General features: G+C 40.2%; 2 protein-coding genes across 3 annotated transcripts; one reads left to right on the forward strand and one right to left on the reverse strand.

Annotated features, from left to right (window-relative positions):
- Positions 1–314: 314 nt before the first annotated feature.
- Positions 315–21300, reverse strand: LOC130176848 (calcium-independent phospholipase A2-gamma-like). 2 transcript variants are annotated; one of them, XM_056388194.1, is made up of 10 exons: positions 21162–21300; positions 19559–20669; positions 18242–18391; positions 16282–16433; positions 15850–15944; positions 14658–14829; positions 13934–13991; positions 13375–13569; positions 4659–4854; positions 315–1863 (listed from the first exon to the last, which is right to left on the reverse strand). In XM_056388194.1, the coding sequence occupies exons 2-10, from the start codon at positions 20489–20491 to the stop codon at positions 1586–1588; spliced, it is 2229 nt and encodes a 742-aa protein (XP_056244169.1). In that variant the 5' UTR covers positions 20492–20669; positions 21162–21300; the 3' UTR covers positions 315–1585. The 2 variants fall into 2 exon arrangements, with proteins under 2 accessions (XP_056244169.1, XP_056244168.1); XM_056388193.1 differs by having other exon boundaries at positions 19559–20855.
- Positions 21301–22163: 863 nt separating this feature from the next.
- Positions 22164–25842, forward strand: dnajb9a (DnaJ heat shock protein family (Hsp40) member B9a). Its single transcript, XM_056386212.1, has 3 exons — positions 22164–22328; positions 23187–23417; positions 23684–25842. The coding sequence occupies exons 2-3, from the start codon at positions 23201–23203 to the stop codon at positions 24109–24111; spliced, it is 645 nt and encodes a 214-aa protein (XP_056242187.1). The 5' UTR covers positions 22164–22328; positions 23187–23200; the 3' UTR covers positions 24112–25842.
- Positions 25843–25859: the final 17 nt, after the last annotated feature.

A 25859-nucleotide genomic window follows, 5' to 3' on the forward strand; every position in this document is an offset into this window, starting at 1 on the left:
ACCAAACAATCAAGCAGAAAATGATAAAAGCATTTGAAACAACTGAAGTACAATACTATGAGGCTAAAATAATACATAAAAGTACATCTGTATGACAGCGAGGCTTCACCTGGATATTTATTAAAAAATTATAATATATATACATATATATATATATATATATATATATATACATACATATATATATATATATATATATATATATATATATATATATACACATACATATATATATACATACATACATACATACATACATACATATATATATATATATATATATATATATATATATATATATATATACACACACACACTTTTTCTAGATGTATTAGAATTAAATATGCAACTTGCTTACTTTTTTTTTATTGCGATTTTGTACAAGATACTGACTTGTCTTCGTGTGTAAAATCAAAATATAACATGCATTTACAAACAACATACTGTATGTAACACAGTAATGCTCGAAGTGGGCCCTCATGCACCGATGTTACTATTATCAATACACAATTACATAGCTGACCAGTCACTGCATTCTTATATGTGCAAATTTTAGTCATTGCAACAGAAATGTCAGATTGACCTTGATTAGACTATTTTTTTTTAAAAATAGGATTTTTTTTCTCATCTTTTCTTTTTATAATGTTACATATTGGCAGCTCAGTTGAACAAATATTTACATTTTTTCTATAACACGTATATCCCATCTACATATTTTTCTGTGAAAGTACAAACACAGGTTTATGAGGATATATTGGTTGTCATAACAAATCTTTCTAAGGACAGCGAATGGTTAAAAAGTGCTCACTTGGGAAAAACAGTCACTGGTTACTGTATAACTTAACAGTATTCGCCTTTTTAAAGGAGTAGTTCTGCATTTAAGAAAATATGCTTGTTTCTTAAATATGCTGCTTTCTTGCTGCAAGTTAGATGACAGATTAGATTGACACTGGTCTCATTTCTGTATACTGGAGCTGGCAGCTGGTTAGGTTAGCTTAGCATGACAGGAAACGGGGAAACAGCTTGCTAGGAAGATATTGTTATTTGGACAGAACCAGCAAGCTGTTTCCCCCGGCTTCCATACTTTGTGCTAAGCTAAGCTAATAGGCCGCTAGCAGCAGCTTCCAACTCGTGACAAAGAAGTGAATAAGTGCATTGGCCCTAAATGTCAAGCTATTCCTTTAATCATGCAAGCTGCATTTGCTTGCGAGGCTGACAGTGTATCCCTCTACAGGGAGTTCCCAAATCCACACATCATTTGACACATCTTCTTTGAAAGCAACAGTGCTAAGTCGAGAGCTGCCAGCCACAGTGGCAAACAGATGCTTGTTTGCTGCCAAAACTGTAACACATTAACACTAAAATTACTGTCAAAGTCTGAAGTGTGAGTGAGGACGAAGGTAGTGTTTGGCATGATGGAAAATTGTTGGAAATTACCTACTTGTGGATTTACACAAGGTTCTTCAAAGCTACAGGTCAAGAAGTCAACACCTATGACATACTAATCATGTTAACATGACATATTCTGGGAAATTTTGAATAAATGAGGAGTTTGAATGTGAGGTAAAGGTGGCTTGTGTGGGATCTACAGCTTAGAGGAGTGAAAGGACAGACCATTATACATGTCTGCCCTCAGCCGGGCCCACTCTGCCATCCTCTGGACGGAGCTTTTCTCTCGGGTGAGAATGCCAGTGACCTTCCTCAGCTTCTCCTCGTTCCTCTCCAGGTAGCGGATGCCCTCAGCCTGCAGCAGGTTGAGCTTTTCATGTCGGTTTTCATCCATGGAGATATCTTCACTCATGTAGGGGTTGAAGCGGAAATAAGTGTCGGGAGGGAGGAAGGCGGCGAGCATAGCGTGAACCTCTGCAGGGAGCAAGAGAGGTGAGAGTGAGGCCACAGATGACACAAAAGCATAAACACATAATCAACTTTCCAATTTGTACAAACATTCAAATATTGTGTTAAGAGTGAATAGGGCACGCAGAGTCAAAACTTGATGGCGAACGCTGTGACAGCATTACTTGTGTTCCAGAGTAAGCGCTTCGGGCTGAAAGTGTGAGGTAATACCAAGTGAAAATATCTGGCTTGTCTGTCATGGCTGTTTTCATCCGTTTCATCTGAGAGGTTTAAAATCAACAACATTCAAATGCAAACAAACAGGCAGCTGCTAACAGTAATGGGGTGAATATGGGGCGACTATGATTTTTTTTTCTGGATATGTTCCCACATTACAAGAGTGCAAATACTGGACAAAAAGTCAGAACATGGAGTCAGTGGAAACTGGCTGTCTTTGAGGGTATGGAGCAAAACTCTACAGGGAACAATTTATCTGAAGGTTATTCGTAGTGTTTTATCAACTTTCTTATTTTTTGTATTTTTATGATCAGTCAATGTGCTGTACTCACATTTTGAATTATATATAAAAAATATATTATTACTGTATATACAACGATATAAATACTGAGACATGACAAACTTACTTATCGAATAGACAACACGTGGTTAAATCCAGAGATGAAATATGTTTCTCTATTCTATTATAATTTACTCTGTTTGCAGTCAATCACAGACAGTTCAGTCCTGATCTTATTAACTACCAGTGTGCTGCTTAAGACTTATCAGCTGAACAAGTTGGGTATTGGGGTGTTATTTAATAAATATCAAACAGCCTCTCATTCAATGTCGGCAGACGTACAAAATCATCACATCACAGGATCTGATGAATCTCAGTTTTTTACAAGCTAGAGGAAAAAAAAAAATCAATTTACATAGTGACCAGGTAGGTAACCTTCCCAGTACTGCCAGGTAATAAAAAACAAATGATAATGGTCAGTAATTACTGTATTTCAGGGTAATCTATTGTAAATTCATATCAAGATCAATATCTGCAGCATGGTTCGAAAAGCCCATCTCTATAGATGTAAAGTCTGTGCTGAGGTTCACAATGAATCAATGGCTTCCAAAAGCCTACAAGGGCTCGAAACTAGAAACTCGAAATACTATTTCTATAGGTGGTGGTCTCACAACCACTGAAGTGGTCTCACATACCCACACAGCTCCACCTAATCTATGCTCCACCAAACATGACTAAGTGAAATTGGGAGCAAGTTACCAGATACATCCATAAGAGGGTTTGTTTACATCGAAAAGCCCATTAGATCAGCCTTATCTGTCCATAACAACAAACAAGCTCTACTGATACACTTCAAACAAAGTAGGAGGCTGGGACAGGAGGGGAGCTTTTGAAAAAGAGGAAAATATGTGATAAACATTCTTACTAATCTGCCGTTTTCTAAATAACAAAGCCCATTGGAAAGCTGGCGAGAGCTTAATCCCAAATACAACAGGAGGAAGTGCAGAGAAGCATCTAGGTCACACACTGCACCACAGCAGCAGCAACAGGGAGGGGACCGAGCCAAATTTAGGCACAGTGGAGGTGCCCGTGTCCGGAGGTGATAAGGAGACAGAAGAGGTTGCCCCCACAGTGGGCACAATGGGACGCATCCAGAACAAAGTCGAACCTGCAGTGCAGTATTTTCTGCACTGATGACATCAAAACTCAATTCATTCCCTTACAAAATAACACAGAAACATGGAGCATAATTTATCTGTTTGCAATTCTAATTATAGAAAGAGCAGATTATAAGAGCAGACAAAATAATATAAACATAACTAAATCAATAATGCCAACAATACCAGAGGGTTGGATTAGATTAGATACCATCTATTTACAACCATCCATCAGTATACTGTGTGGTTCATCCCTGTTGACGAGTTTAATGTTTTGACCAGTTTTCCTCTTCGTTGATGCCTCTCGTCTGTGTTTGACTGTGTTTGCCATGTGATGTCATGACTTTTCTTTCACATTACATGATAAGAGGTTTCAATTTCAACAAAAATAATGAGACATTTTTTGACACTGTGCCTGTGGTCTTGTGATGCTTTAAAAACCTGTATGTATAATAATGTGTGCCAGACCTCTTTCATAGTTAATCATATCAAATCGACCTTACATGATCCATTTTTGCAGATCTGTTTATACTTGTGATTAAAGGGACACTCCATATATTTATCATTTCACTTCTACCATGACGTTGCAGGACTCACAAGGCAATATCCTGACTTTTAGACCCTAGTGTGAGTCAAGCTCTAAACATTATTGGAACCTACATCTATCAATGCAGCCAATGGCATGTTTTGCTATACCCTCTCTACTTGGTATCCATAAATTTCAAACTCCACTCCAGTTTGTAATGCAGGCTTTCTACTATACATTTGCAGTCTTCAAGCCCAGGCCAAGATAACCCTGATAACATATTCAGGGTTATTCTCTCAAATGTTAGAAAGCTCGCTTTAGAGCCAGAGAATCCATTGTCCAACTGTTTTTATAGCTCGTTAGTACTCTTGTGACAGGTACACTGACATTTATATGTAAAATCACTACAGTGCCCCTTTAAGTTACATTATTTTGTCTACCCACGGTAGAGCTACGCTAGACTAGATTTTATAATTGTTAAACGATGCATTATGTGTTTTCAAAAGGCAGACAATAAAGAGGTAACCAAGATACAATAAGGACTAACTCAGATGGACATTTACGGTCTGAAACTCTAAATTACATAATGCACCTTTAAGGTTTTGCAGCAACTGTCACTTACCCTCAGTGTCTGTGGCGCTGCTGATGACATTGGTGAGTTTGGTTTTGAGGCTCGTGTAGGTGGTGCTGCTCTTGCCCGGGTTTTCAAATCGGCCTGTGCCAAGGGAGACCACACACTCCAAGGGCGTGTTAGGCCACAAACACTTACACTCATGGATAGCCAGGGCTGTGGGGTTGTTAATCAGCAGACCTCCATCCTGTGCACAAAACAGAAGAAGGGCCATGTTAGAGACTCCATTTACAGGCTTTGAATGGTGTTTTATGCCAAGACCACAGTCTTGGTGAAACCAATTAATTGGCATTTGTAACCTAAAACCTTTCATGGATTTTAACAGTCAATAGATGAAATTTTTAAAGAACATCTGATGAAACAAAAACAACAGATCAATGTGTAGTTCAAAAGCTACGTGTAAGTCTACAAAGCACAGAGTTAAATTGTTGTTTTTTTTTTCTCCTTCCCTCACAGTTTCAGTCAGACTGGCTTTGATATCAAACAACCGCCCAGGAGTGCTTTTGCTTTGGATCCATAGTCTACCCAAGGCAATGGGGGAGTAACTGGAGAGGCTGTGGGGATTGTTGAATAGGCATGAGGCTGAGGGGCCGCAGGGCTGTGGGCTGGCAGCAGGATCAAACACATAGGGGCTAGTCCTCATTAAAGAGGCCAGGCTGGGGGGGTGGGAGCTGCAGGGCCCCAGGGGTCTAGGGACACTCTAGGGGGAAGAGTGCTTGTTTATGTGACTGTGTGCGCATGTTTGATCGAAAGCTCATGCCTGCATAGTGTCAATGCATATAATAATGTGGGTACGTGATTCTGGCAGCGTGTGTCACATGGATCCTACACACTGAGGGTTGGGGAGGGGACACATCCCATCTTTCCAAGGCAGTCCAGCAGTGCCGCAGCCTGACGACAATTCTGTACAAATCTGTGAGAGCAGTGTGCTGGAGAATATGAGGGCTGCCTACAAAGGCAAAGGTCTGCTAATCATCAGGGGAGATGGACTGAAAAATTGTATCATCAATCCAAAGACCAGGAAAATAAAATTGGAAAGGAACCTGACAGTGGTAGTTAGACCGGGGGCAACACGTCAACTAATAGCTCCAGTGATAGCAAGTGCTTTGTGAATGACTTGTCAGTAGTATTGTAGTTTTCAATGAAAACTACGAGTTACTATGAAATTACAGAAAATTCAGCAAAGCAAGCCACGAAAGAGAAATAGTTCAACATTAGATAAAAGTGAAACAAGACACTCAGATCCTCATTATATACATAATAACAATTCTAACATGCTTATTTTTAGTAGGTATAATGTTTACCATGTTCACAATGTCACATCGACACAAAGTGTAGTTGGAGCTGATGGAGACCTCATTCGTTTTTCAGGAATTCAGTCAAAAACCAAAGCATTAGAGCAGCAACGATTAGTTGATCAATCAACAGAAAATGAATCGGCAACTATATTGATAACTGATTAATCATTTTGCGTCTTTTATCAAGAAAGAAATCCAACATTCTCAACATTGTCTGGTTTCCTTAATCTTCTATGATAAACTGAACATGTTAGGGTTTTGGGCTGCTGGTCGGACAAACTTGAAAACAGGTAGCCTGGGCTTTAGGAATTTGTGATGGGCATTTTTCCCCATTTTCTAACATTTTACAGACAAATTAGTTTGAGAAAATGATTGACAGATTAATCAACAATATAAATAATGGTTGGTTACAGGCCTATGTTGGATACTACTAGATGACAACTTAAGGTGTCTGTCCCAAATTGTGTGCTAATCCATTTAGTAGATGTTGGGATATTATTCTGAATGAGTGACAACCTTGACCTACTGTTGGTGCCAGGGTCAAGAAAGTCACTAGAATACATTCCCTGGAGACAATGAATGTCTGTATGGATTTTCACAGCAATCCATCCAATAGTTGTTGAGATGTTTCAGTCTGAATAAAGTGATGAATGGACTGACAGCCTAACAATGTCATCCATGCTGCTTATGAAATGTGAAAAAGTACAAATCTCTGGTCCCTCTGAATCAAACTGTCAGATAGAGGAACTTTCTGTGATTAGTAAAAAGTAATCTGTTATGATAATGTAATATATGAATCATTTAATATGTCATACTAGGTTATTAAAGAGAATCTCTTGTGAGAGCCAGAGCCTAAGAGAGCACCCATCTCACTAGCTGAGATGGACAAAGAGGGTTTCACTCTGCCACAAAGCATGGAAGAACTGCTGAGGTAGCCATTTGTCCAAAGCACGTCATTATGCACCAGTAGGATGTCTGGCAGACCAAGAAATGAATCACAGCAAAGGGAGAAAATGCCTGGATTGGAGTTACTCTTAATGGAGACTTAGAGGGACTTGCACTGCAGAGAGCACCAGACGAACCCAGCTGGAAACAAAAAAAACTAAGCAGTTTTCTTATCACTCACACCACTGTGAGTGGCTCCTTTTTCTGAACTCTGGAAATTATGGCAACAGTCTGTGTCTGGTTATGGGCTCTTTGTGCCGATAGCTGGGGGCAAGTTTCACAGGCACAGTGGCCGGCCTTGCACGCGGAGCCAAGGCATGTAACATTAGAAGCCAATTGAACAATGCTCCTGTGAGTTGGGAGTTGAATACTATAACTTGTCTCCATTTCAGTGCACCTGCTTGAGCAATTCAGAGCTGGTGAATATATTTGTGGCCACTGTGGAAAGTCTGGTTTCTTGTCAGTGAGGTTTGCGGTGCCACTGGAAGAATGGTAGGATCTCTCTGTGTGTGGTGCTCATAACTTTTTGAAGAATCAATTATTTAGAAGATAATTTGCACCCGTCATCTTCTTCCACAGCTGTCAACACCAAACAAGCCTCCTCAACAGAGAAGGTACCATGCTCAAAATACAGTGAGAACAGTTTGGCAGATGCTGAAGCCGCAGTGGCAGAGCCTGGGCTCTTAAAAGCCACTTTTCAGTGAGCTATCCATACTTGGTTCACTGCCACATTCTCACACAAGGGTTGCTTGAGGCCGGGGCATATTTGAATGAGGATTTAACTTAGAAACAATGATCTACTTTGGACAAACTGCAAAAGGAGCTTTGCATACAAAACGGCCAAACTCAGGCTGCCTGTCAAACACTCAGTATGACGCAAGGCAAAGGTCACTTCCATTTATAAGGATTTAAAGCTGTAATGCTGCCTGTATTTACAATGACTCAATCCAACTGCAAAAAAAAAAAAAAAAAAAAAAAAAACGTGTCATGTGTCCTCAGAGGGTACACCCCGGTCAGTCGTGACCATCTGACGGAAGTTTAACCCCAGAGTCTGGAGGAAACTGAATTTTAAAAATGCCAAGTTTGAACTCCAGCTTCCTGAAAGGCTTAATAATTTCCTCTGACAGCGATTCTTGATTCTGGAGGAGGCCGCTTGTCGATACTCCAGAGGATCAGAACTCATCTGGTCTCGCCTTTGCCCTTCGGGGTCTAATGGCTGATTCACAAATCGGCTGTTTATTTTCCTATGCGTGAACAAGGCAAGTTTTCAGCTAATTAGGTCTCTTGCACCTATGGGAACATGTTTCTCTTCTTCAGATGACCAATTAAACCAAAATATAGCTTTAAAAAATGAACAGGTTCTTACAGCGTATTCTGAAATAAACTACTCGGATGATATGAGCCATGATAAATAAACAAAATTAAGACATGCATGATTTATAGGTCCCTTGCATGGCTGTTTGAAATGTCTCCACTGTCATTAACTTTTGGGAGCTTATCTTCATTGTGCCTGTTTAAGCTGTCTTAGAGGGGGAGTGCTGATTTGAATAGGAAAGAGGTGCTATCGTCAGGATCAGTAAAAGTCATTTCACGCCCCAGTGTATGTCAGCTCCCATTAGCTGGGACAACAAACTCCATCCTCTTCACTCAGCCTGTGTGCCTCTGTAGCTCTATCTTTGTCTCTAACCCGTGGGTAAGATTCAGTGCTGCCTTGTGAGAGGGTCATTATGAGCGGCCACAACACAGAGAACAGAGCGCTTGCTTAAATCTAAATGAGGTGAACCTTCGAGATACAGTACATCTGGTGTAGCTTTCACATCACAGGCCCAATGAGCAGCTGTAGTCATCACGATTTCCTCTTTGGCTTCTTTGACAGGGCTGGACTGAGGGGCACAGTGCTCTGTCATGAGTTATTATGAGGCTCTGCCAATGAGAGTCCCTTCTCTCAAATGATTAATTGGGGAAGCATTACATAAGTCATGAACATCTGAATGTGCCAGTCACAATAGCCACTCTGTTTTCCAGAGATGGTCATTCAATCGGCAATGTGGATAATTAGGCTGCTATAAAAAAACTATTGTGTACTCTCAATACTTAGAATAAATCTTCACTGGGTAAAATCAATTGCCTGAATAGCATCCTATCCACTTAAAGACCACAACTGTCATCAGCACAGATAAGACAACGGTGATACTGTGGTGAGTCTCACTCTCAAGTGGGTCAAGTCAGAGGTCTTCATGCCATATTATGTGATTACGTCGACCCGTTCGCCTCTTTGCCTTTTTTCTTTATAGGCCCCAAAGGTCACATTGAGGTTCAAGGCATGTTCTCAGGCTGTCAAGAGACGAGGGACCCATCTGTGCCGAGTGCCAACTTTGCCCCAGGCAGGCAAAACAATTGAGATCTACTGCGCAACAGTTACCTTTTCCCACACAATTGGTGAATACATGACCACACATGTTCACCCAGTATTGAAACAATGAATCATCTCTGCCAGATGAAGCCATGCAGTTAACCTTGCAGTGATATAAATGGATGCAGATCCCCCTCGCTCACATTTACTCAGTCCAGATTCCTTTGAGGCTTTATGTACATTATTTGACAACTCCACATTAGAAAGCATAATTTTTCTGTCCATCATAATAAAGTCATCTACTGGACAATTGAAAGCTAATTTCCCTGCTGTGCTGTTCAGGAGACGTGACCGAACACACACTTGCATACCAATACATTGTAATGAGAGGTTTAAAGACTTATTCCAAGAAAACTCATCTGGAGCCGCTGCAGTGAGAGGCCTGCTAAGTGTGGTGCACTGTGAGGAGGAGATGGGTTTGGAGACAGGAGGATTCAGGAAAAGCTTTCATACAGCAGCCAGTCAACGTAATCACTGCACCGGTCTAATCTCCAAACAACTGTGCCAGTCCAATCTAGTGTTTGTGTGTGTGTGTGTGAAAACATATCTGTACAAAAGAACAAAAAGAGCAGTCAATTCAGGAAAGAGGTAATGTGACAATGAGAGAATCCATGTGTGTGCGTTTATACTCAGGGGACCAAAGATCCTGAGTCTGTCTCCAGAGAGGAAGCTGTCTGCAGCCGGGCTCATAAGTCTGAGCTCCATCCTCCAACAGCCTCTGGGCCAAGCTCTCGGGGCTTAACACAGGAGGAGAGAGCTGGGATGAGGAAGTGGCTAAAAGTTAAGATTTATCTTCTCTGTCGCCTGTCTGAATCCAGCACCTCTCACCTCTCTGCTGTGGTGCTGAGCGTGTAATTTATGACCAATACCTTCACCTGCAGTGGTCTTTACAAGGAAAAAAAGGAGAGGAAAAAAAAGATGATCCAAAAAGGTTATGATTTCTTGAACTGCACTTTTGGAATGGTATTTAATTTTGTGAGACCCCAGGCCTCTTTCTCCTCTTTCTCCTCTTTTCTCACACAGAATCAAGCAGCCTGAGTTTTTTTTTTTTTTAAGCCAAATCTCCGACATTTAATGACTTCTTAGACTCATTTATGACTCATTCCCTCTGTCACTCATTAGTGACAAAAAAGTATGGGACTGCTGATGTGACCTACTCCATTTCTGGCTGTGTGAAGTCTTTCTGCTGGACGTGATGCCTCGTTGGGGCTCTGAAGAGCTCGCACAGGGGGTGGTGGCCTACTGATCCCATGTCTCCCATTAAATGCTGGCAGAGGTGGGCACAAAACATGCTCCCATTCCTCCCCATCGCCTCAGGAGACGCCATGGCAACAGGGCAGAAAAAATTGGGCCCTCCTCACCATTCCACGCATGCCCTGGCATCATTATGAAACGTCTCAAGTCTGCTTCTTCTGTGTTCTTTAGAGGAGAGATAACTGAGAGAGCTTTAATGTGGAACATGCGCCTCCTCCTTCCCTTCATCTCCTCTATTTTTTCGGTCTTTTCCCCTTGTTCCCCCTCACTAAGGCATCCCCTCTATGGCTATGGTAGCAAGTGTGAGGCTTTGATAATACCATGGCTTCTCTGCTTCAAAGGTCTTGCTCCAAGTTACAATTTCCCCAATGTACCCAGTGTGAATCTAAAGTTCTGGCTCTGTCGGATAGATTTCTGTTCCAGCCTGCAGAATCAAAGAAACATCAACGAACAATCACAACTTTCTTGAAACACTGCTTGAGAATTCGGGCATTCGTTCAGCACATGGCGTGGCGACTCTGTTGCGCACACCGTACAAAAGGGTGATTGTTTGGAGCTTGAATTAAGTGGAAAACTCTGTGGGCGTTTGTGGAAAAGAGCGAGATGACTCTCTCTCTAGGGAACCCTTACATCACACAGACAGCATGTTATGCTCACGACCAGTTTCAAACAGCCAGCAAATAAAGTCATCAGGCTGGGTGGCACTGAATCTGGCCAGAGGTTCACAAGTAAAGTAAAGCTGCATTAAGCTGTGTATTAGAAGGAACTCATTATAAATGCAAGTCAGTTAGAAAATTGGTGCATGCTGAACTGGACAATAATCAAACTTCATACTTCGATATCAGCATCTTGTCATAACTTAGATTTCTCACAAACTAGATTGCGAATAAAGACATAATGGAAGCCTCAGTAAGTTTTGTCAATTCTTAACCTTTTACATTTCTACTGATGGTTTTCCACAACTTTGGTGGGGTTTTGAAATGTAAGGAAGAATTTAAATGAACTCAACCAGATAAAAGCAGTAGTTGGCAAAGTTGTTAAGGCACAACTTAAACACAAAAAAATTTTGTCTCTGGAAGCACACAGGAGCTGTTCTCTCCTGACAAGTTCATACACTGATAGTACAGTTCAGATGATCAAAAGACTTAAGTATATCATTTGGAAAAGCAGAGGAGCTAGTCGAGTGCCAGTAGAGTATCTTCAGACAGGTTGAACACAGGTACAAACCATCCCAAAAATAAAAGGGTGGAAAGTGGAACAAATGAGCTAAAGCTCGAATCGCACAGGAAATACGAGTCAAGCCAAAAACATAACCTTAAAATATACTCAAAAGATTTATTACCCATAGAAGAACACGAGCAGTGAAAAAAGTCAGGATGGAAGATTTCTTTTTCTAATATCTTTTTCTGAAAGAAAAGAAATTCAAATAAAACACGATTTCATGTCGAATGTGTTAAATATATTAAACTACTGATGGCGTCTCATCTTCTCACAGTATGAGTTTTCCTGCTGGCTGCTGTCTAACAGCGGTTGGAAGAACAGTTCCATAATTAGATTGTCTGTCTTTTCCCTTCTAACGAGGCAGATATAGCAGTCAAACAGTTGTGTGTGATGAGGGAAGTGCTGCATTGGGATAATTTATGCATCTCAGAGTAGGGCGAGACCTGCTAGACGACAAGCTGGGGAAATCTCCCACCACAGGTGGGTTTTCATCAACCAGTCTCTTTCATTCTCTCCTCCTGCATTTCGCCATTCACCTACACAACTAACACAGCTTTCAATTAAGAGTGCGGGAGCTTGTCGACACGGGATATTGCCTTTGATGCAAACACATGCTCACTCACGTGTGTGTGTGCCACACTAGGTCTATGTTGTGTTTGTTAGTCTGTAACCACATCTGTGTTTGGAATGTCAATTCAAGGAGATATTGACATATGGACGCGTCAGGTCAAACACAGGCTGCACCAACAGAATACTCAACAGGACATAATGACTTGTTGTGAGTGCATCTACAGTATGTTATCATGTGCGCTTTTAATCTCTTTTTCAATACAACTACTGTTTTGAGGGAAATAACATCCAGTTGCTTGTTTACTGAGATTCATCTATGTCTCTTACTCACGTAGTTTCTTATTTCTTCTCCTCTCTGACTAAGTCCTCACTTAAAAGGTAAAGAGTAGCTGTACATATTGATCGCTAAAATGGTAGAGTGGACTGGCGGTTTGTTATGTTACTGATGTCTAATGCATACCTGTTTAGTGGAGATGGATGTAAGTGTGTCTCACTGCTACTTTACCCCTCACACTCCTGTCAAAATGTAACTGACTGGAAATAAACACTGACAGGAAGGAAATGGAGATCCTCCCCCCTGCTTGCTGTGCAAAGGATTTTTCACATTAGGCTTTTCAAAATCCCTCTGACTCTCCACCATCAACACAGACTACACAGCATTTAAATCCTGCAGACCAACAATAAGCCCTGTATTACTCTAGCAGAGGACTGCAGAACTTTGTGAATCAAACAGAGCAAACTGCACTCAACGAGGTATACTGACGACATGTTTGTGAATTTATTCATGCACTGCAGGAAAACAGTTTGTAATGATGGTGATCTAGGAATTTAAGGATGAATTAAGAATGAAAATCCACTGCTACAGGTCACATCACTTTACCTTTTCTGTAGCAAAGACTGACAGGAGATATTTCAGATTCAAACTGTATAATTTAACCATCAAGCCTATCACGATCAGAGCCACCCCATGCCACTACCCTAGCCTACTGTTTTGAATGGGACTGACCTGGTGGAGATCATTCCCCAAGGTGAACTCTTGGAAATACCCAGGGGCTGCTGATGTGGCTCGGATGGCCTGCCAGAGTTGGTGCTGGCAGCCCCCCAGGTAGTGTGAGCGCACCCCGGGCAGCAGGTTGTAGTTTCTGAACACATATGCCTTCAGAGCAGTGCCCCGGTTCACAATGGTGCTCACCGCTGCCACCTACAGGTAAAGGACATGACGCACAGCGTGACCATCTTTTTCAGTATGAAGCTGCATTTTACATCCAAAGAAAATACAGATACAATATCTAAACCGGCATGCTGACAGATCTATTTAAAATCATCTCTATTCTCTGAGCCTCGGAGGAGTCTGCTGACGTACGAAATCCTACACACTTCTTGAGCCACACTGCTTTATATGGCTTTAGATTGTATTTTCCTTTAACTTGTCTTGCAGAAAAATGCAAGACTGAGATTGAGGAAGGAGCTTTATGTGTAATAACCTAGTAAATACAAGGGCTCACAGGTCAGCGCCAAAGCAGAACATGCCGGAAGAATGAGTGAGAACATCTTATAAAGTTCACCTTGGGGCATTCAGGGTTTCTTGAAGTCTCCACCAGGAGATGAGAACCCATTTTCTCTCTGTGGAAGGGAAGATAGGATAATGTTATTTTCTGGCTTAGTTAATTTTCGACAGTACTATGACAAGAAATCTTTCTGCAAGGTTCACAAAATCCTCCTGCATATCAGTTAATGGAACTTGAAATCATTTTGTGATCAGCATAATTATTTTAAAGGACCATTCTACTGAACTAAAGATTTTTAGACCATTTAAAACAATGTCTGTATATGACTGCTGACCATATTTAAGTGCACAGAGGAGGTTTTTATTGTTTAATGTCATCTTCCAAATTTTCAAACCATCCTCTGGTTTACAGTCATTTCCATATATTATAATTAACTTTCCATATCATGTGAAAATTTATGGTTAGTCATAATACATTTACATTGCAAATAAATCTTCACTTTTAAAATGCATTATCACACAATGTTAATGTAAGTTTTATAAAAATTAAAGAGCGAGGACGATGTTTAAGTTGAAGGTATGACTGTATGTTAGTTTCATACTAGAGTAAAAACAACAAAATCTTTGACTGCCAGGGAAGAAGGAGAAGGGCATTCAAAAACAACAGGCATTATGGGTTTTTGAATTGTTTTACCATGTCACTATCATGACAGTTTAATATTACTGTAATTAGTTCAAGCACAACCCCCTACTCTGTCATCAACAATAAGAGCAGAACTGACTTGAGGATGTTCTCCCAGGCTTCGCTATCATAGAAAGCATGGCTCCAGCCCATCTTCACAGTGCCAACAATGACGTTCTGCTTGAAAACATCTGAGCCCAACTTCCGGTAAATATCATCACACTCGTTCAGTGGGATTTGGAAGACACCTAACATGAACCCTAGGATAGCACCTGAGGATAAAAAAACAACACACAAATATTCAAAGTGACTGGGAAGTTCTGGTAAACCAAATATACAACATTATATTCTTCTAAACATGAAGTGTAAGAGCTTTAGTCACTGCTTTGCACACGGTAATCTTGGTAACAAATGGGCAAACAGGTAATGTACAGCTCATTGTTCTGTTATTCTAAAGGTGTGGAGTTGATGCAAGGCTATTTGCTTAAAGGATTATAAAATAAGAGTAACATTACCTTTGGATGAGCCATTCATAAGAAGAGAATGGGATTAACATCACCATGACACTATAGGCAAATACTCCTCAACCACTGTCTCTCCATAATTAAGAATCCCTGACAGGATTAACAAGGCACAACAGTGCTGTGATAGCAGAGGTGGAATTGTACCTGAATAATGTGGATGATCAAAGTGGCCAGATGTGGGCCAGGTGGGTTTTAAATGTGTGAACATCATTTGATCTAGCAGTGTGATTACATTATGCTTTGACAACATTCGCTAAATCTGAAAATGAAGTGCCTCCAACTGGTGACGATTAAGAGTGAGAGAACTGAGAAGAGCTGAGCACAAACAGAAACTTCTGGGGATTACCTAAGTGCAATGTGATCTGCAAATAAAATGTTTTTTGTTTTTTTTTCAATCTGCTGTGAAGGGAAAACCAGAAAAGTGGCAGATAGATAGGACAGTGGTACACAGCTCCCCCTTGTGGTAAATCTGGAAAAAGTATTCATCTATTTATTGACATTTCCTGAAACCAAATGTAGATTAATCAATATGAATATTGTAATTTTATTAATCATCTAAGCATCTTACTAACTTCCAACAGCTTTACCCAGGTCTCAAGTGATTGTATAGCAGAGGGGTTGCCAGCAGAGTGGGTAGGTTGGTGAAATTGAGGTCGAAAGTAACGCAGAGCAACAAATGGGTCAGTGTGCGATCAGTGATGCCAGTCTACTCTGATAATCCACACACATGCATACACACTGATACAGAAGTAGGGCAGGAGCACGTACCTGTGCTGACACCACAAATATAATCAAACAGTTGGTAAGTGGGTTTCCCAGTCAGAGCTTCCAGCTTTTGTAGAGTCTGAAGTGCGAGAAGTCCCCTGAAAGCACAAAGTCAGACATACATATAAACAGAGAGCCACTGACTAATAACATGACAGCCACAGCACACAAACTGACTTCAAAGAGTGACTTTTCATAATATATATTATTATATATATTATATAGATATTTTTTTATCCCTTTACAGTTACTGTTTCTCAAGAAACAATTTGCACAAATTGAAAAGTGCTGATAGAGGCAGTGAATTGCTTTTCAAAATATTCTGACATGGCCTTGGCTGCAGTAAATGCTATTTAGTTCCACTTTGAAAAGACTTGATTTCAGTGAATTATATCTTGGAGTAAAGAAAACTTCATAGAAGAGCTAAAGTTGTACCTTAAACCGCCTCCATCTATGGAAAGGATCCGTATGCCACGGCCTTTAACAGGTTTATGGTATCCCACCAGAGCGAGGGCTTCTCTAACTGCTGCTCTCAGGCCTGGGTCATTGGCCTGCTTCAGACGCAGGAGGCAAGGGATAACCCTCTCCTGAGGAACACATAAACGTACCGTTGCAGTCACAAGTGGAAATAAGAACACCGTTAATCCACCATGATGAGGTCAGACCAGAACTGGCTCGACAAATTTACTTGCACAATGTGGGAATGTGGAGTTGGCTTATGAAACAATGAGAATGTGGTCTCATGATTAAGATCATATGGCTAGATAAGTTAGTCATGTAATGTTATGTAATGTTCCCCAAACTGAAAATGCTATATGCTGTTATCTTAACTCTTTTCCCCTGTATTTGCCCTCTTAGTCAGTCACACAGCATCCCTCCTATTCTGTCAGTTTCTCTTTTCAGTTAGACAAACAAGGACACATATACAATGCTTTCTGAATGAGAGGTCGATCCCACTGCCTCTGGTTGAACATTAGCAAGTTTTGCTGCTTCGCAAGTCATTATTTAATCACATTGACTTCAGCAAATCAAACACGGCGTCAGTAATGTGCCACGGGAAATGATTGCACATCATATTTTCATCATTAAGAGGAATGGATGTGGTGAATATTGTTGTGATTGCAGCATGTAGGCGTTTTTACTCTGAACACACCTTTTAAACCTTGGTTGTAAATAAAACATGATACCAAAAGGGTGAATAACATGACTGGCATAAACATATGAGAAGTCAGAGGACATTCTTTTGTCACATCATGACTGAATTTAGACTGAAATTCAAGTCAGTCACTCACCACAATGATTTCCTTCATTTCTGTTGCCATTTATAAACCTTATTATTCTTTCAATGATATGTGGAGCACAACATGGTTCTTGATTTTTCATGAAGGATTAACCTTCCTCACACAAGTGGCCTTGTCTCAAAATAGGTTAATACTGAATCAGTTCCTCACTAGGGTTGTTCATAATTAACCGTTAACCAACAATAAGTATTTTGACCATTAATACTATCGGTTGAACAGTTAAAATATCATCATCATATAAGTAACATCTGAGAGGGTATGCTATGTCGCAGGTCTAACAGTTAACAGATTACGCACCAGACTAACCCCACAACATGTCGACATGTTGCTATTTCTGAATAAAAAACAGTAGACAAGCTGTCTGCTGTGCAGAGGACGAAGCTGGGCCTGTTTATTTTATTTTGAGGTTTAATGCCAGTCCCACTCTGATGTGTCTGGCTGTTCACACCAGAAGCACATTTCTCAGCGACGCCTCTGCTCCTCTGCTCTTTTCTAATCACAGGTGATCTTTATAATAACCTCATGAAGTTATAACACAGAGCTTCTTATGTGTTCCTGTATAAGCTGGGGGCATCACTTCTTCTGCAACAATGAAGTTAAGAGGTCCATCGCCTTGTGTGATGTGATCTGTCTGCAGGGGGTTTCTCTCTTCAAAATGAACATCCCTATTCCTGATCCCATCACAGATAAAGCTCAGTCATAAATAAATGTAGCAGTTCACAGTCTGCATATAGTTACATAGCTCTGACTATGAGCTGAGAGCAGCCTGTAAACCTGTTGGCACAGCTGACAAACTGACATTTTGCCTGGTATGGGAAACTTCCCAAACACAAAAAGCAAAAGGGCATTATCTACATTATTCACATTCTCCAGCTGTTTACCAATTCATGCCAGATATAACACAATAATGTATGCATTAAAAAAACCTGCTGCTGTAAACATCGTCTTTGCACAATGAGCTAGTGGCAAATATAAGAGGTGATACTTCTGACACATAAAGCAGTATCAGACACGTTGCTGAAAAAAAGCATCAGGATGCTAGCATTCTGGGTAAAAAAAAAGAAAAAAAATGCCAGCCTGTTCAGATTTCTCACCTTGACAGCAACACCACGAGTCTCTGGAAACTCCAGGAGATGGTAGCTGAGGTCCTCCACCCTGTTGATATAGACCCTTACATCTGATGCCCTGTGTAAAGCCTGGACCAGAGCTCGAGTCCGATTGTCCACACTCACCCTGGCAATGATCTAGGAGAAAAAAAAATATGCAACCACTTAGATCTTATTGTTAATTATCTGGGATCCTAGCTAAAAATGGACAAGTTGTGTAGGTGATTTAAAAAATAACTCATTTATATTTACAATGTTACACAGTAACTAATAATTGTTGCCATCGTTTCATTTCATTCTTTTGTGACAACCTAGAGTGAGAAGAAACATTTAAATGTCCACTACACAAATACAAAAAGTACTGACTATGACATTTAACGACCTCACTAAGATTGACATGACGGTGTTGTTGAAACACCTCTTAATATGGAACAAAAGAGTATTTTAATAAATATATGTCTGTATATAATATTTTTGTACAGCAGCAATCACTGTAGTAATAAATGTGTTACTGTAATCAACTCATTAATTACATTAATTTAACAACCATATAAATGCTATCATAAGTAGCATAATTCCCTGTGGAGATTAAATCAACATGTTAATGACAAAACTGCCATTGAATAATTGTTATCATACTGCCAACAGACAAATTCCTTCTCAGTACCATTAACTAGTTTTTGTGACCTTGATGTTTCACGTTTCATGTCTGGCCCTTGGATTAAATTCAACAATAGAAGTGCACCATCATCTGTGCACCACATAGTTCTACTGTATATCACCAGCTAAAGGATGTAGGTCATGCCGTGCTTTTGCTATCTGCTAACTCACATATGAGCTCATGTTTCAAAATACTAAATCCATTCTCGCCATAGACTTAATGTCAGGTTTGTTTATATGGCTTGGCCTACAAAGAACACACCTTCTGTGGCCCCTTATCTCTTCAAGTGAGTTATTTTTGAAAACAGATTCCCAGAACTAAGTGCACGACACTAGCATTAGACATATAGAGTAGCAAGAGCTCCCTCAACGTGTGGACAGAAGGCACCCCACTACAGTATACCAGATACTCAAAAATATCTGATGTGGGGATCATGTATCCCTCAAACATAGACTCAGGTCATATCTCGCATAGTTAGAATCTGTGTCTGCACCACACAGACAAAATGTTTACTATGAAACTGAAAAATCCTATGCTGCACCCATAGGATACTGAAGGAACTGATTACTAAAGATACATGCTTACTGTCAATCATATTCCTACAAAAGGAAACAGTTTGAAATATTGCTTTGTTGTACACCTACCTTTTCCCTTTGGAGTAGAAGTTTCTTAGCTTTCTCCTCTGCAGCCTTCTGCTCCTTATTAATTTTGGCCTCAACCTGTTTTACTGCTTCATCGTCAAGCTTCTTCTCCTCCACTGTAGCAGTCTTGGACTCTCCTGTCCTGAACTTGGGGACCAGGGGAGCAATGTAGCTCCCAACAAAGGCTTGCACAGTGGGAGCTGAGTAGGACAGGTAGTGTCCTAAACCCTTCTTAGAGGAAGGAGGGGTAACTGGGGCAGCAGAGTCACTTTTATCAGACACTGACATGAGGTGATTAGTTTGTTGGCCCTGAGAGGAAGCAGAGGAATAGTCCCCATTGTCCACTTTCTTGTCCTGAGTCTTTGTACTGCTGCCAAAGTATGAGTTGACGTGATTGGCCAGGTAGTTGTAAGTCTCATCAAAGCTGACTGAAAAGGTGCTGGGATGGAAAAGTGCTATGGTTTGTTTGGAAGCTGTGCTCTTGTTCTCAGTGTCGCTTGATGAAGATTTAAGCTCCTCTTCCTTCTTTACAAAGCTGGCTTTGACAGCAGGAACAACACGCCTGAGTCTTTTCTCCTTAAGTTCCTGCACAGTTTGCTCAACTGTGGTATTGCCAGTCGCTTGTGGAGAATTGTGAGATTGAGTGGAGGTAGTGGCACTTGCATCAAATGCGGCAGCGGAAGTAGGAACAGGAGGACTGGCAGAAGATGAGTTAACTGTAGGTTGGACTGTAGTAGATGTAGAAGGAGGAGCAGCATTAGTGGGAGCAGGAGTTGATGTGATTGCACTCTCCTCAGCTTTTGGCGCTGACTCAACACTGATCTCTGCTTTATTCAAACCCTTAGGTTTAAGTCTGGCAATTTTGGAGAGAAGTTCTGTATGTGTCCCACTCACAGCTTTAGAAACTGTGTCCAGTGTGCTCCTGACCCGTGACATCTGTTGACTCAGACCAGTAGACCAACGTGAGGCTGAAGTGTTCAAGTACAGGGTGCTGGTGTGGAGTCCGAGCCTTTGTCTAACCTGGTTAGCTTTAAAGAGCCATCCTTTACGACCCCTGCTCCTCAGGTGGTGGAGACAGCCAAACTTGTAGCAAACAGGCTGTTGTATATGAAGCCTGCAGTGATAGGTACCAGACAAGGGAGGTGATGCTGCTGACTTGCGAGCATGTGTCTGCCACAGTAGAAATGCTCTGCTTTCTTTCACCAAGGTATTTGGAGCCCATCTACGACTCATTCTTTCCGGTCATAAGAGTTTATGCCATCCAAAGAATATTAGGTCTATGCTCTCCCTTTTCATTAACCTGGCAATGGACAACAAAAAGCGATGTTTACATGCAAGAAAGAAAACAGAGATGATGAAAATGGCATGTGAAATGAAACTACTAACACTGCTTCTAAATCTGACTTGTAGACATTGCTCAGTTTTCTTCACGAGCAAAATCTCTTCGGTAACTGATCTAAACTGAGAAGTAAACAAAATAGCTAACTTCTAGTCAGAATAAAACATTTCAACATCAACACCTAGCTGCTATATCGGAGAACTGAGTGGCGCAGCTAGCTGACTCGCTAGCATTCATATAGGCCATACAAAACATAACAAACCATACCAGTCTTTTTATGGCGTCGTTTCGTGAAAGCCAGAAATCCTTTAACCCTCTCAGTAAGTCGCCATCCTTCGTTAATGTTAACACAAACGTATAGAAGTACAAACATTCACAGGGTCATTCGACCTGACACCAGAATGACTGAACGACGTCAGTCAAAAGAAAAACAATGGTCACGTGACGCTCAGTGTGCTCTACGATTGGCTGTCTATCACTTGGCTCCTTAAATGGATTCTGTTGATTGGTTGGGAAAATTCGCCCCACCGCTACCGTTGACGCTGCGGGTCAACTTTTATTATGGTCTAGCGTCCGCCGAATCTCGTCCGGACAGGCGGAGTCAGCATCCAATACTAAAAATGAGCATCCACCCTTCTATGCATTACGCGGGACTCAGAAAAGTAAAAATGGAGCGCCACGCAGCTACATGGAAATGTGATGACACTTCTTTCTCAAAACAGCTGTAAATATGATGACTCAAAACTGTACAATTTTAGTAGTATGTGAATAGTATAATATTAATGAAAAACAGAACTACATCGTTTATATTACTTTTTATTAGACGGGAATAATCATCAGAGAACTACAGTGGACAAGGATATTACATAAAAATATTAACGTTGAGTGTACTGCTTAAGGAAGGTCGTCTGTGATTGGATAACTTACTTTATGGATGTATTTTTGCCAACAATAGAATCAATTTATAAATATATACATCCTCCAAAGTCATCATACGGTTGAATTAATACCTCTCTAATACAATAAAATAAAGATAAATAAAAAACTGAACATTATAATCTTCATGGATGTGGGATTTATTGCAGGGTTGTTTTATTATACTGTTTTAAGTAGGAGCACCTAATAAACTGACAAGTGAATGTAGTTATAAATGCTGTAACCATAGGCTACAACACTCTCGTCAACACCAGGGTAACTATCGGTCAGTTGAGGAGGGGATAGTAACAGTATTGACCGACAGAGGGCAGAAACGTACCGACGAGTCTGCTTACCATGATACAGCAAAAGGATCGAAGAAGTAATGGAAACGATGCTGCTGCTAACAACTGTCCCTCGATAATACTCACAACAAACACTGTCATGTTTAACATTGGTTGAACAGTCCATAGGCAGGGTGAGTGCTACAGAACCAGCTCTCCTGTCAAACCCAAAAAGGTAGGTGCTGTGAACCTAAAATGAACTAGATTGTATGGGCAGTAGGTTGTGTTAGCCACCGTCAGCTAATGTGAGGAGTGATGTCTGTAATGACAGCGCAACGTGTAATATTAGCATTGCCTTGCACGAGATCAGGAGAGCAGAGTACTCTATATATATATATGTATATACACACTATACCCAGACTTGTCAGATCTGGACTAGACTAAGCCAGAGAAGCTTAAGACAGTTTCAAAAACAGTCTCATATTTGTGAAACATTTATTCCATTTCAAGCAAAAAATGCTTTCCCCCCTGTATAGACTACTTTAAACCAAGTCTAGCTCAAAACCCACAATTCCTAGATTTGTCAAATTTGGTTTTCAGAAACGAAAAATGTCAAGTTGCCATTATTTGTTTTTTCACAAACAAGAGGCTTTTGTTTTGTTAATCATGTCCAGGGTTGATAAATATAATTGTAACATTAGCTAAAGCTACACTATTGTTGTTTGGATGGAGAAAAAGAAGGGCACTTTTGATTTAATAAATAAGTAAAGGTTTCACTAATCTGGAACTGGGCTATAAGCAGAATTTCAGGCATTACCCAGGATGTCTAGCACCCTTACACAACAATAAGTGTTACACAAAATGAAGAACTGGTCGCTCAATATTGACACTTCACATTCCCTTAACTCTCCCCCTAACTGCACATATTGTAAGCTAACTTCAATTAACTTGTAAACTAAGCAGCTTCTTGCGATATTGTATGGCATAAGGCATTGTTCTCCAGGTGTGTTGGCACCAATTAACACTTTTGCTTTGTTGCATGCATCAAACATTTACTCTTTAAAAAACTGCTATTTTTCTCTCTCTATTCCAGGGGACATCAGAGCTATGGCAGCTGCACAGTCTGCTGTAACGTTTGCAGTGTGCATCCTCATGATAACAGAGCTGATACTTGCCAAGAAGGACTACTATGATATACTGGGAGTGCCTAAAGATGCCTCTGAGCGACAGATAAAAAAGGCTTTCCACAGGCTTGCAATGAAATATCACCCTGATAAGAACAAGAGTCCAGATGCTGAAGTGAGATTCAGGGAAATTGCTGAAGGTATAGTTGATTTATATGTTTTGGGATTGCTTGGGTGTGTAAAGATTCATGTTTCCTGACACACTGGAATATTATTGTTTCTTCTAATATAATACTTTGTCCAGCATGCAGAGTAGAGTGTTGTTTAGCCTGTTTCCATTTCATATTAAGAACTCTGGAGCGTGTGGCCAAAGTTGGATGTTCACCTTTGGGCTGGGATTATGAGATACAGTGCTAAACATCTCCCGCCTTAACTGAATCTTGTCTCTCAATCTTGTCATGTGCAGCTTATGAAACTTTGTCAGATGAAACCAGAAGAAGAGAATATAACCAGTTTGGTGACACCTCTGCGTACTCCACTCAAGGCAGACATACACAGGGAACGCACCAACCTTTCAGCTTCAACTTTGATGACATATTCAAAGACTTTGACATCTACAGCCAGAACAGGCACGCCCGTCACCGAAGACACTTTGATGAACACTCCAGGTCCCAAAAGGATTCCCACAGCAGACACAAGAGACACTTTCAAGGAGGTTTTGGAGCAGGTATCGTTGATGACATGTTTGAAGACATAGAGAGAATGTTTACTTTTGACAGACACACCAAACAGACTGAAAACAGGTTTCATGGTGTATCAAAACAACACTGTAGAACAGTGACACAACGCAGAGGGAATATGGTAACCACGTACACAGACTGTACTGCACCTTAAGATGCGATGTACAGTGACTTAAAACTTAAACTTGCCTTAAGAAGATGCAATACTGGTGTATTGATTAGGTAACTGAAAGCCACTCGGTTCAAATGCTGCGAAATTTGAACTGTGACATTGAAAACTGACATTCAGGCACAGAATGACAAGCACTGACTAAACAGTTTACTTAGCTTAGGTCAAAATTCAAATAAGCTATGTTTTCAAGCTATTCCCTGTGTGGACTTGTAAAAGATTGTAGTGGTTTTTCACTTCTTGTTGAAGTGAGCTGATAGAGAGTATTTTGTCAGTATTTTTTCAAGCACCTTCCCATGATAGCTGAGTTTGAAAACATTGTTAATTTTACTGTTTTAAGAAATAAAAATAGTCCTGGCACACAAATGCATGTGTCAGTTCACCAGTAGTTCACCTGCTACTCTGTTTTTGTATAGTTTTTTGTTTCTTTTGTATAGGTTTTGCTATTGTAAGTTTCAAATCACAGCTAAAGGCAGAGACAATAGCATCCAGTGGAGTTTTGCTTATGGTTGTCAAATGGGGAGCAATGTCAACAAAAACCCGGGACCCTGCACATGTTGGGGTGTTCAGTGGGTATTTTTGGGTTTGTACTACATCTTGTTGGAATGTCTGTACTCTACGATGCCAGTCTCACTTTTGAACAAAGTACATTTTAATGTTGTAGTTAAATCTCAAGCGGTAATTATAAAAGAATTGTAAATGCCCCTAAATTATAAAATATAATTAGGGAAGAGGAATATGTGAATATAGAAATGTTTATGACACTCTTTTATTGGAAGTGGCCTAGATAGACCTGCAAATAAATTCAAGACAAACTGTTTCAGTTTTGATTCAACTTTAATGTAATTTTTGAGGCCATACTTTGTTGTTATTGATTGGATTATTCTGTCAAAGTATTGGCTACATCTTATAATCAGTCCAAAAGAAAAGAGCCAAAGACACTGAAACTTCAGAAGTAATCAGAGTTAAATCAACACTCAAAATAACAATCAAAAATCAAAACAGAGCAAGTTTCACACAAAATTGCAAATGCTGCCAGAACTTTTTCATTGCTAAAAAAATCACCTTGATAAGAAACACGTTTGTTGCAGTATTGCAGGCATTTATATTATATTGTGTATTTCAAGAATATCAAAATATAGATCAAGGCCACATTCAATACAATGGAAAGTCACTGGTTTAATTTATACATTTAATTAAACCTGCTCTTTACTTTTTAAATGTTGAATATTTAATATGGATTCACAGTTTCACTACATGAAATTGAACCACTATTCCTGAAATGTAGGTATTGAAAAACCTCTGACTGACATGTAATTTAACTGGCAGTGGACCACTTGAACCATAAGCTACAGTATGTACTAGAGGTTTCATGACTACTATTGTATATATTTTTGACTGAAGATCAAGTGAAAGAATACTGCAGTACAAAGCTGAAGAAATAATTATATGTACAAACAAGCATCAATGTTCTGCATATGACTAGTTGCTTTAACACTCAGTAAATACTGTAGAAGAGGAAACTTCCTGTCGTGTTACCTCATTCCTGTAAACTAGGTACAGTGACATTCTCCTTTGACATTGTGCTGTGCAATATTTATTTTCTACATTGATGTAAAATATCCAGTAGCACTTTCAATTTTGCATAAAATACCACATACGTGTGTTGTTTTTAAAGAATGTGTTTGGAGAAATAAAATGTAGACAACAAACACATCTGTTTGCTTATTTTT

Source organism: Seriola aureovittata, chromosome 10 (genome assembly GCF_021018895.1).
Source record: "Seriola aureovittata isolate HTS-2021-v1 ecotype China chromosome 10, ASM2101889v1, whole genome shotgun sequence".
Lineage (NCBI taxonomy): Eukaryota > Metazoa > Chordata > Actinopteri > Carangiformes > Carangidae > Seriola > Seriola aureovittata.